This window comes from Entelurus aequoreus, linkage group LG10 (assembly GCF_033978785.1).
Source record: "Entelurus aequoreus isolate RoL-2023_Sb linkage group LG10, RoL_Eaeq_v1.1, whole genome shotgun sequence".
Lineage (NCBI taxonomy): Eukaryota > Metazoa > Chordata > Actinopteri > Syngnathiformes > Syngnathidae > Entelurus > Entelurus aequoreus.
The window spans coordinates 44,225,931-44,238,430 of NC_084740.1; the positions used below are offsets into that span (position 1 = coordinate 44,225,931).

Sequence of the window (12,500 nt, forward strand, 5' to 3'; positions counted from 1 at the left end):
TCTTTTAGTGTGGATGTGCATGAAGTGTGCCCACAGGGTGAGACTCTTTTAGTGTGGATGTGCATGAAGTGTGCCCACAGGGTGAGACTCTTTTAGTGTGGATGTGCATGAAGTGTGCCCACAGGGTGAGACACTTTTAGTGTGGGTGTGCATGAAGTGTGCCCACAGGGTGAGACTCTTTTAGTGTGGATGTGCATGAAGTGTGCCCACAGGGTGAGTCTCTTTTAGTGTGGATGTGCATGAAGTGTGCCCACAGGGTGAGACTCTTTTAGTGTGGATGTGCATGAAGTGTGCCCACAGGGTGAGACTCTTTTAGTGTGGATGTGCATGAAGTGTGCCCACAGGGTGAGACACTTTTAGTGTGGGTGTGCATGAAGTGTGCCCACAGGGTGAGACTCTTTTAGTGTGGATGTGCATGAAGTGTGCCCACAGGGTGAGACTCTTTTAGTGTGGGTGTGCATAAAGTGTGCCCACAGGGTGAGTCTCTTTTAGTGTGGGTGTGCATGAAGTGTGCCCACAGGGTGAGACTCTTTTAGTGTGGATGTGCATGAAGTGTGCCCACAGGGTGAGTCTTTTAGTGTGGGTGTGCATGAAGTGTGCCCACAGGGTGAGACTCTTTTAGTGTGGGTGTGCATGAAGTGTGCCCACAGGGTGAGACTCTTTTAGTGTGGGTGTGCATGAAGTGTGCCCACAGGGTGAGACTCTTTTAGTGTGGGTGTGCATGAAGTGTGCCCACACGGTGAGACTCTTTTAGTGTGGGTGTGCATGAAGTGTGCCCACAGGGTGAGACTCTTTTAGTGTGGATGTGCATGAAGTGTGCCCACAGGGTGAGACTCTTTTAGTGTGGGTGTGCATGAAGTGTGCCCACAGGGTGAGACTCTTTTAGTGTGGATGTGCATGAAGTGTGCCCACAGGGTGAGACTCTTTTAGTGTGGATGTGCATGAAGTGTGCCCACAGGGTGAGACACTTTTAGTGTGGGTGTGCATGAAGTGTGCCCACAGGGTGAGACTCTTTTAGTGTGGGTGTGCATGAAGTGTGTCCACAGGGTGAGACTCTTTTAGTGTGGATGTGCATGAAGTGTGCCCACAGGGTGAGACTCTTTTAGTGTGGATGTGCATGAAGTGTGCCCACAGGGTGAGACTCTTTTAGTGTGGGTGTGCATGAAGTGTTCCCACAGGGTGAGACTCTTTTAGTGTGGGTGTGCATGAAGTGTTCCCACAGGGTGAGACTCTTTTAGTGTGGATGTGCATGAAGTGTGCCCACAGGGTGAGACTCTTTTAGTGTGGGTGTGCATGAAGTGTGCCCACAGGGTGAGACTCTTTTAGTGTGGGTGTGCATGAAGTGTGCCCACAGGGTGAGACTCTTTTAGTGTGGGTGTGCATGAAGTGTGCCCACAGGGTGAGACTCTTTTAGTGTGGGTGTGCATGAAGTGTGCCCACAGGGTGAGACTCTTTTAGTGTGGGTGTGCATGAAGTGTGCCCACAGGGTGAGGCTCTTTTAGTGTGGGTGTGCATGAAGTGTGCCCACAGGGTGAGACTCTTCTAGTGTGGGTGTGCATGAAGTGTGCCCACAGGGTGAGACTCTTTTAGTGTGGGTGTGCATGAAGTGTGCCCACAGGGTGAGACTCTTTTAGTGTGAGTGTGCATGAAGTGTGCCCACAGGGTGAGACTCTTTTAGTGTGGGTGTGCATGAAGTGTGCCCACAGGGTGAGACTCTTTTAGTGTGGGTGTGCATGAAGTGTGCCCACAAGGTGAGACTCTTTTAGTGTGGATGTGCATGAAGTGTGCCCACAGGGTGAGACTCTTTTAGTGTGGGTGTGCATGAAGTGTGCCCACAGGGTGAGACTCTTTTAGCGTGGGTGTGCATGAAGTGTGCCCACAAGGTGAGTCTCGTGAATATCCAAACGTTCACACATATAAGATTTTACACCAAAAATCATCTATTTATTATTATTATTATTATTGTTGTTGTGTGAATGTCCACACATTCACACATATAAGATTCTACACCAAAAATACTCTATTTATTATTATTATTATTAATATTCTTGTGTAAATGTCCAAACATTTACACAAATAAGATTCTACACTAAACATATATTTAGTATTATTATGAATTAATTAATTTATTATTATTATTATTATTATTATTATTATTATTATTATTATTATTATTTGTGTGAATGTCCACACATTCACACATATAAGATTCTACACCAAAAATACTCTATTTATTATTATTATTATTATTATTATTATTAATATTCTTGTGTAAATGTCCAAACATTCACACAAATAAGATTCTACACCAAAAATAATCTATTTATTATTATTATTAGTATTGTATACGATTCTACACTAAACATATATTTATTATTATTATTATTATTATTATTATTATTATTATTATTATTGTGTGAATGTCCAAGCATTCACACAAATAAGATTCCACACCAAAAAACATCTATTTATTATCATTGTTATTATTATTATTATTATTATTATTATTGTGTGAATGTCCAAACAGTCACACAAATACGATTCTACACCAAAAATTATGTATTTATTATTACCGTATTATTATTATTATTATTATTATTATTGTATAAGATTCTACACTAAACATATATTTATTATTGTTATTATTATTATTATTATTGTGTGAATGTCCAATCATTCACACAAACAACATTCTACAGCATAAAACATCTATTTATTATTATTATTATTATTACTATTATTATGTGACTGTCCACACATTCACACTTATAAGATTCTACACCAAAAATAATCTATTTATTATTATTATTATTAGTATTGTATACGATTGTACACTAAACATATATTTATTATTATTATTATTGTGTGAATGTCCAAACATTCACACAAAAAACATTATACAGCAAAAAACGTCTATTTATTATTATTATTATTATTATTATTATTATTATTATTATTATTGTGTGAATGTCCAAACATTCACACAAAAAGCATTATACAGCAAAAAAACGTCTATTTATTATTATTATTATTATTATTATTATTATTATTGTGTGAATGTCCAAACATTCACACAGATAAGATTCTACACCAAAAACATCTATTATTATTATTATTATTATTGTGTGAATGTCCAAACAGTCACACACATAAGATTCTACACCAAAATACATATTTTTATTATAATATTAATAATAATAATTATTGTGTGAATGTCCAAACATTTACACAATTAAGACTATACACCAAAAAAGAATTATATTTATTATTATTATCTGTGTGATTGTCCAAACATTCACACGGATAAGATTCTACACCAAAAAACACCTATTTATTATTATTATTATTATTATTATTATTACTATCTTATACACATATAAGAAAAAACAAGCTATGTATTCAACCCAGCAGACAACATTTTAGCTTAATGTAGTCACATTGTGTGAAATGTCACTGGCGCCCTTTAAAAGTATATTTTACAAGCTTTTTACGAATTTTTTTAGAAGCGCAGACGACATTTTTATTGAAGATATTGGAGTGAGAACACATGTCACGAGCGCCCTTTAAAAGCATATTTTACAAGCTTTTTGTGAAATATACCGTAAGTTGGTAAATATATCAGAATATAAAGATACGTATTCAAAAGACATCCTTTTGGCGTGTAACACGTCATTGGAGGCTCTTTAAAAGCACATTTTACACGCTCTTTGGTCAATCTAAGCGAGTAGAAATATCGGAATATTCAAATAACTTATTTGACCCTGCAGACAATTTCGTATGTTTTTGGTGAACGTCGCCTCAGCGTGTGTTTGAGAAGCAATGTTCTTTTCTCCAAGGGTTGTGGGCGGAGCTCGGAGAAGCAACACGCCATCAAGCATTATGAAAGCCCTCGCTCGGATCCCCACTGCCTGGTCATCAGCCTGGACAGCTGGAGTGTTTGGTGAGTCGCCGAACCAAACTCCTATGGTGGTCCTTTAAACCTGCGCTTGCCGTCCCCCTCAGGTGCTACGAGTGCGACGAAGAGGTCCAGTACTCCAGGACCAGTCAGCTGGCTCAGCTGGTCACCAGCATCAAAAAGAAATCTCACCTGGAGCCCAGAGAGAACGCACAGAAAGGTATGGTCTAGTTCGGGGGTCGGCAACCCGCGGCTCTAGAGCCGCATGCGGCTCTTTAGCGCCGCCCTAGTGGCTCTCTGGAGATTTTTCAAAAATGTATGAAGAATGGAAAAAGATGAGGGGAAAAAAATCTATTTTTTTGTTTTAGTATAGTTTCTGTAGGAGGACAAACATGACACAAACCTCCCTAATTGTTATAAAGCGCACTGTTTATATTAAACATGCTTCACCGATTCGAGTATTTGGCGAGCGCCGTTTTGTCCTACTAATTTTGGCGGTCCTTGAACTCACCGTATAGTTTGTTTACATGTATAACTTTCTCCGACTTTCTCGGACGTGTTTTATGCCACTTCTTTTTCTGTCTCATTTTGTCCACCACACTTTTAACGTTGTGCATGAGTGCACAAAGGTGAGTTTTGTTGATGTTATTGACTTGTGTGGAGTGCTAATCAGACATATTTGGTCACTGCATGACTGCAAGCTAATCGATGCTAACATGCTATTTAGGCTAGCTATATGTACATATTGCATCATTATGCCTCATTTGTAGCTATATTTGAGGTCATTTAGTTTCCTTTAAGTCCTCTTAATTCAATGTATATCTCATGACACACTATCTGTATGTAATATGGCTTTTAATTTTTTGCGGCTCCAGACAGATTTGTTTTTGTATTTTTGGTCCAATATGGCTCTTTCAACATTTTGGGTTGCCGACCCCTGGTCTAGTTACAAAATTATTTACATATTTTCCTACCAAATATTGGTATCGGTAATTAAGAGTTGGACAATATTGGAATATCGGATATCGGCAAAAAGCCATTATCGGACATCCCTAATAAAAACAGTACAAAACAGCGCCAAGGGGTAAATTCAACTAAAATAGAGTACAAAAAAAAATATATATATATATATATATATATATATAATATAAACAAAGTGCAAAGCCATAGGCTCACTCAATCTCAGTAAATAACTTGAATTTGGAACACAGCATCATCGTTTTCACAGCTTTTTGGTTGTTAGAGGTAGAGAGTGTTTTAATGTAGAGTTCTAAATCTTATTGGCTCTAATTATTGGCCCTAATTTTATTTGTGTTGTGTTTCCGTTGTAAACATCCCAAAAGCAGTGTTAATTTGTGTCTTTATTACACTAAATGTATTGCATTTAAATATTGTGAAAGGATTTTTTTTTTTACATCAAATAATGCTGACAATTTCGTAACATTTAAATGTGGTTTAATTTCATAGTTTTACGTGATTTACTGGACGTGGTTTTTGAGTTTTTAATCAACGAATATTCCTGCAGTAAACTTACTTTACACTGAATTTTACAACTGAATTTTTCGATGAAATCATGATTGAATGAAATGACCATTATTTTGAAATTTGTCGGCATCATTTTCTCAGTTACAAAGACACAAATGAACCTCCGTATCGGTGCCAAGTTTTCATGCTTTAGTTTGAATATTCCCTCTCCTAAAAAAAATAAATAATTTTAACAATATAAAATACACACAAGTGAGAAAAAAAATGCATTAATGGATTAAAAAAGTATAAATACAATGACAATAAAAATTAGGACATATTTAAAAAAAACGCTTGAACTACAGGTTTCCAAAGTGCGGCTTGGGGGCCACTTGCTCATTTTAAAATTTTGTAAATCCATGCATTTTCTACTGCTTGTCCCTCTCGGGGTCGCTGGAGCCTATACCCATATGTATATATATTTATTATTATTATTATTATTATTATTGTGTGAATGTCCAAGCATTCACACAAATAAGATTCTACACCAAAAAACATCTATTTATTATTATTATTATTATTATTATTATTGTGTGAATGTCCAAACAGTCACACAAATAAGATTCTACACCAAAAATCATCTATTTAAAACATACAAGTACAGTTGAACCTCCATTCACAAACTCAACTGGTTCTTGAATAGGGTTTGTAAATCCAAATGTTTGTATAGTGAAGCGAATGCATCAATGCAGGGTCTTCAAAAGTATATTTTTGTGAAATCTGAGATTCTAAAATGATCGGAATGTAAAGATAAACTTTGTATTCAAAATAGCAGACAATATTGTGGTTTGGTATATTTGAACTACATCACATTGAAGGCTCTTTGAAAGTATATTTGACAAGCTGCAGCGTTGTAGCTTGATATATTTAAGTTACATAAAATCAGGGCCGGCCCGTGGCATAGGCCGTATAGGCAAATGCTAAGGGCACCGTCCATCAGGGGGCGCCACACCAGTGCCACAAATGTTGTAGGGGAAAAAAAAAAAAAAAAATTGGTACTATTATTTTTAAATACATAAAATAATCCCACGTTAATTAAAATGCAAAGTAAAGCCTATTTAATAGAAATATTATTTGTTACAACATTACGCCCCCCCGCCCCCGGCACGGTGCGCCCCCTCCCTTCCCGTATCATGACTCTTTTTGGACGTCACCAGATCAAAAAATCAACACAAGATGTCAAAACGGCCAAAACTGTCAGGTGCCCAGGGGAGAAAAGAAGAGGAGAAACGAGAAAAAGACAGAGGTAGCAGGTAGCTAACGTTAGCCTACATGAAATTATTTGTCTGTTACAGAATGTGATAGTAACCTGGCTTTTTAGCATTAAGCTAATGTTACATGATTCGGCAATTGCTAATCAATAAATAGCTAGTTCTGTTTTAACGTCGGGTTAATATTGTGGAGGGGGCTAAATTGTTATGGAAAATAATAATGTAACGTTAGGTAATTACAGTACTCCCTGGTGTACAGTCATTTGTAAGTCATTCTGGTTAATGCAATATTAAAAAGCACAAATAGAGAACTCAGAAGGATCCCCTTTTTTGTAATATAGTTGTTAAAGTCATACTGGTTTGATATCTTGTTTTGTGCAGTGCCTTATTTATATTGTATTTTTAATTTATTTTATGCAACTTGTTGACACGTTTTATTTTGTGTTTATGTATGTAAAAAATATTGTATTTCATATATTCATTTTTTATTTTTTGTATTCATTTATTTATCCATATTTTTTTTAATCTTGTTAACTATTCTCATTGTTAATTTGCTTTCTTTAAGTAAAAAAAAAGGTCAAAGACAAAGCTATTCGGTTTCTTGTGAGTATATACACTTCACTGCCGATGTGGGGGGGCGCCACCTAAAATCTTGCCTAGGGCGCCAGATTGGTTGCATAAAATGTCACGAGCGCCTTTTTTTTTTAAAATTATTAAATTAACATAAAAACCACAAGATACACTTACAATTAGTGCACCAACCCAAAAAACCTCCCTCCCCCATTCACACTCATTCACACAAAAGGGTTGTTTCTTTCTCTTATTAATATTCTGCTTCCTACAATTAGAGATGTCCGATAATGGCTTTTTTGCCGATATTCCGATATTGCCCAACTCTTAATTACCGATTCCGATATCAAGCGATACCGATATGTACAGTCGTGGAATGAACACATTACAGTGTTTCCCACACATTCATTTATTTGTGGCGGCCCGCCACGAAAGAATTACGTCCGCCACAAATATTTTTTTTATTTTTTTATTTTTTATTTATTTTTTGTCCTGTCCAGCTTCTCAGGCAAATCATATAGTTGATGTAGATGCCCATATCGGCTGTTCAGATTTACTTTACAAAAGAGAAGTGTAGGATACTTCTCTTGTTGCCTTATTTGTATTTGACTTTATTAAATGTATTTATATTATCATTTGGTGCAGCCGGGCCGGAGCAGGAGGGGATAGAAAGAGAAAAAAAAGAAGACAGAGGGGGGAATTGTGGGGACAAGAGGGAGATTAGACAGAGAGACAAAAAACAACAACAGCAAACACAACAACAACAACAATAGAGCAACATCAGCAAATACGACATGTACAAATATGATGGTAAAAGTAATAGCAAATAAGCAGTTAGCGAAAATAAAAAACAATACAGAAATGACAATGAGCATTATTACACTACAAATGGAGCTTTAAGAGACATTTTAGCTTTTATATTTTATAAGATATATTTTTTGTAAGAACCACAATTAATAAATATATTTCAGTGAATAACTTATTGTTCAAATCTGTATATAAATATGTACATAAAGTGTTGTAATTATATTGTAAAATGGATGGATGGATGGATGGACGTTTAAAACAAAACTGTTATTATTAATTAGTAAGTATACATTTTTTGAGCCTTTTTAGAGAAAATCATATCATTGTAGTAAATTATGCAAATTACTCAACGATGTCATGGTGACCACGCCCATAGCCACGCCCCCACCGCCACAGGTATCTTGGCAGTTTATGGGAAACACTGCATTATTATGCCTAATGTTGTTGTGATGCCCCGCTGGATGCATTAAACAATGTAACAAGGTTTTCCAAAATAAATTAACTCAAGTTATGGAAAAAAGTGCCAACATGGCACTGCCATATTTTTATTATTGAAGTCAAAAAGTGCATTATTTTTTTTAACATGCCTCAAAACAGCAGCTTGGAATTTGGGATACTATACTACACTTTGACTTTCACAAAGTGCATTATTTTTTATTTGTTTGAAACATGCCTCAAAACAACAGCTACAAAAACAATGAAGGCACACAGCTTCAGTCCAGAGTATACTAGAGTAATAAAGTAAACAATAACATAGTCCTCATTTAGTGCAAGACTGCCTGGCATACTGTATAACAGGGAATTATAAACTGTATTTTTGGTGTATCTCCTTATGATTCTTGAAGAGGTGGGAGATCAAATTGCTCGTATTAAAGGAAGACTTCTTGTTTCCTCCTCGCATAACCAACTTTTTGCAGTCATTGCAAATTACCAGTTTTTTATCCGTCAGGGACACTTTAAAATAATCCCAAACCATAGACATGGTGTCGTTAGTCAGTCACCGAGCAAGCTGGCTTGTTAGCCACGGCTACAGCACCGGCAACAACACTCTTGTTGTTGTTATGCTGCGCTCGCGGCGGTTTAATGAGGTCATCAAGCGTCGCCAGTAAACCTCTCGTGCTGAAGTCGTCAACTCCTGTGTTGTGTGTGGGAGAGGGGAGAGTCAAGTCAAGTCAACTTTATTTATATAGCACGTTTACGACAATAAGAGGGGAGAGGGGAGGGGCTGCTGACTGTAGAAGCAACTGCTCTGTACTGCTCCCTACGTCCGTGTTTTACCGGATATGTACCGCTCCGTACAGCGGCGTTTTAAAAAGTCATTAATTTTACTTTTTGAAACCGATACTGATAATTTCCAATATTACATTTTAAGCATTTATCAGCCGATAATATAAGCAGGCCGATATTATCGGACATCTCTACCTACAATATATATCAATACAGTCTGCAAGGGATACAGTCCGTAAACACACATGATTGTGCGTGCTGCTGGTCCACTAATAGTACTAACCTTTAACACTTCATTTTACTCATTTTTAGGGATTTATCGTCCGATAATATCGGCAGGCCGATATTATCGGACGATAAATGCGTTAAAATGTAATATCGGAAATTATCGGTATCGTTTTTTTTAATTATCTGTATCGTTTTTTTGTTGTTGTTTTTTTTTGTTTTTTTTATTAAATCAACATAAAAAACACAAGATACACTTACAATTAGTGCACCAACCCAAAAAACCTCCCTCCCCCCATTTATTTCTGTTATCAATATTCTGGTTCCTACATTATATATCAATATACCGTATATTACCAAATAGACGCCCTTGTGCAAATAGACGCCCTTGTCCTAATAGTCGCCCGGGGTCTGAGCCCATTTTGTGAATTAACAGCCTCTTCCTAATAAACGCCTATGTCCAAATAGCCGCCCATGGGCTGTTATTTGCATAATTTAGATTAAAATCATATTGATTTAATTTTCATTAAACCCAATTTATAAGCAAAAAGGAAAAGCAAAGGTGCAATAATTCTGGTCATTACGGTAACAACAGACGTCACGTGGGGATTCTGGGTAATCAACATATTGCAATGGGTCACCGCATATAGCGTAACACACAACAAACCCACGAGGAAAAGTTTCAACATGGCAAGCAACAGTAGCAGTGAGTTGAATGAACAGGATACCGGTACACCACAACTGATGGACGGGAATACTTTAAGGGGGAAGAAGAGAAAGTTTGACTTGACTTAAAGTTCAAGCTAGCGATTGTGAAGTATGCGGAGCAGAATTCTGATTTGGCAGCGGCCAGGCAGTTTAACGTTGACCCAAAACGTGTACGAGAATGGAAACAAAAAAAGGGAGAACTACTATCTCAGTCGGCAATCGATGGAAACCCCCCCCCCCCCCGGATGGAGGTAGGAAGAAAGTGAGCGACGAGCTTGATGCTAATTTGTGTCAGTGGATACATCACGTGCGTGGACTGAACCACCGTGTGTCCCGCAAAATGATCCGCATTAAGGCAAAGGAGTTGTATGCCACCGCGAGTGACACGAGAGACACCGGGGTGGTGTTTGGTGCAACAAGTGGCTGGCTTAATCGTGTGTGTGTGTGTGTGTGTCCGTGTCGCAAACAGTAGCCATAGCTGGATGTTGCTTTGTGGTATCCTACAAGGTGTGTGGGCTGACGGTGGCAGCTGATGGGAGTGAGGACCAGCTCATTTACTGCTTCAAGGAGGGACAGCCATGTCAGGCAGGCAGAGAGATGCTGTTGAGGGCTAGACAGCAGGCTGCTGCTGTGGTTCAGGAAGAGGAGGAGAGTGATGAGGAACAGCAGTTCCTCAATGAACTTGTGATTGAAAAGGAGGATGATGATGAGGGGGGTGAGGGAGAGGAGGAGGAGGAGGATGATGAGTGGGGTTGAGTTGCATTTGGGGTTGCGTTTGCTGCAGTATTATTGTTTTGATGGTTTTATAGAGTACTTGGTACCATAATTGTATTTTTCTTGTATGCTTCTTTATTTAAAACTTGGAGTACTGTAGCCTTTATTTTATTTAAGTGACGGTATTATTGTTCTGTTTTGATGGTGTGTTTTTTAATACTTGAGTACTTGGTACCATAATTGTATTTTTCCCAGTAGGCTGCTTTATTTAAAAAGTGTATTTATTTTTAGTATTGGTATTCTATTTGACAATTGTTGCAGTACTGCCATGTTGAGGCCTTGTTGATCTCTTGTCTTTTGATAGTCTTGTTTTTTTGTTTGTATGTTTACAATAGCTTTTACATTTAAAATTGTTTGTATGAAAAAAAAATACTGGACAGTAACCATTGTAACCAAATAATGGCCTGGTGCAGGCTGGTGCAAAAATAAATAAAAGCCTTGTGCAAATAACCGCCCATGTCCTAATAGCCGCCCGGGGTCTGACCCCATTTTGTAAAATAAACGCCCGGGCTACTATTTGGTAATATACGGTATATCAATACAGTCTGCAAGGGATACAGTCCGTAAGCACACATGATTGTGCGTGCTGCTGGTCCACTAATAGTACTAACCTTTAACAGTTCATTTGACTAATTTTCATTAATTACTAGTTTCTATGTAACTGTTTTTATATTGTTTTACTTTCTTTTTTATTCAAGAAAAAGTTTTTAATTTAGTTATCTTATTTTATTTTTATTTTTTTTAAAAGTACCTTATCTTCACCATACCTGGTTGTCCAAATTAGGCATAATAATGTGTTAATTCCACGACTGCATATATCGGTTGATATCGGTATCGGTTGATATTGGTATCTGTAATTAAAGAGTTGGACAATATCGGAATATCGGATATCGGCAAAAAGCCATTATCGGACATCCCTACTCATTTTCATTCATTATTAGTTTCTATGTAACTGTTTTATATTGTTTTACTTTCTTTTTTTATTCAAGAAAATGTTTAGTATTTATTTATCTTATTATTATTATTATTATTTTTTTTTAAAAAGGACCTTATCTTCACCATACCAATGAAATTAGATTGTTTAAAGCAGTGGTCCCCAACCACCGGGCCGCGCAAGAAATAAAAAAAAATAAAAAATAAAATAAAAAATAAAAAAAATTAAATCAACATAAAAACACTATATATACATATTGTGTATGTGTATGTCAATATAGATCAATACAGTCTGCAGGTATACAGTCCGTAAGCACACATGATTATATTTCTTTATGAAAAACAAAACAAAACAAAAAAAAACCCTCCCCCGGTCCGTGGGACAAATTTTCAAGCGTTGACCGGTCCCCAGCTACAAAAAGGTTGGGGACCACTGGTTTAAAGGGTTCTTAAAAAGCAGGTCCAGTCCAGATTATGTCCAGGTCGGGCTCAGCAACACACACCTTCATTTATGTACACTCAAAATTAGGGAACACCACAACAGATTGCATATAATCTGTAAAAGAGACACCTCTTTTATTTTATTTTATTTTTTTTAAATATGTGAGCTACAACACGCAATATGT

The 12,500-nt window shown here is 37.0% G+C and overlaps 1 protein-coding gene across 5 annotated transcripts in view; it reads left to right on the forward strand.

Moving 5' to 3' along the window:
* Positions 1-12,500, forward strand: part of usp16 (ubiquitin specific peptidase 16) — a 62,856-nt gene that overhangs the window by 2,363 nt on the left and 47,993 nt on the right. For 3 of the 5 annotated variants that reach the window (XM_062060934.1, XM_062060933.1, XM_062060932.1), the window contains 2 exons: positions 3,837-3,940; positions 4,003-4,115. In XM_062060934.1, coding sequence (XP_061916918.1) covers positions 3,837-3,940; positions 4,003-4,115 — 217 coding nt within the window. Of the gene's footprint in view, positions 1-1,770; positions 1,884-3,836; positions 3,941-4,002; positions 4,116-12,500 lie in introns of those variants that run through there. The other 2 variants (XM_062060935.1, XM_062060936.1) reach the window with 2 other exon arrangements.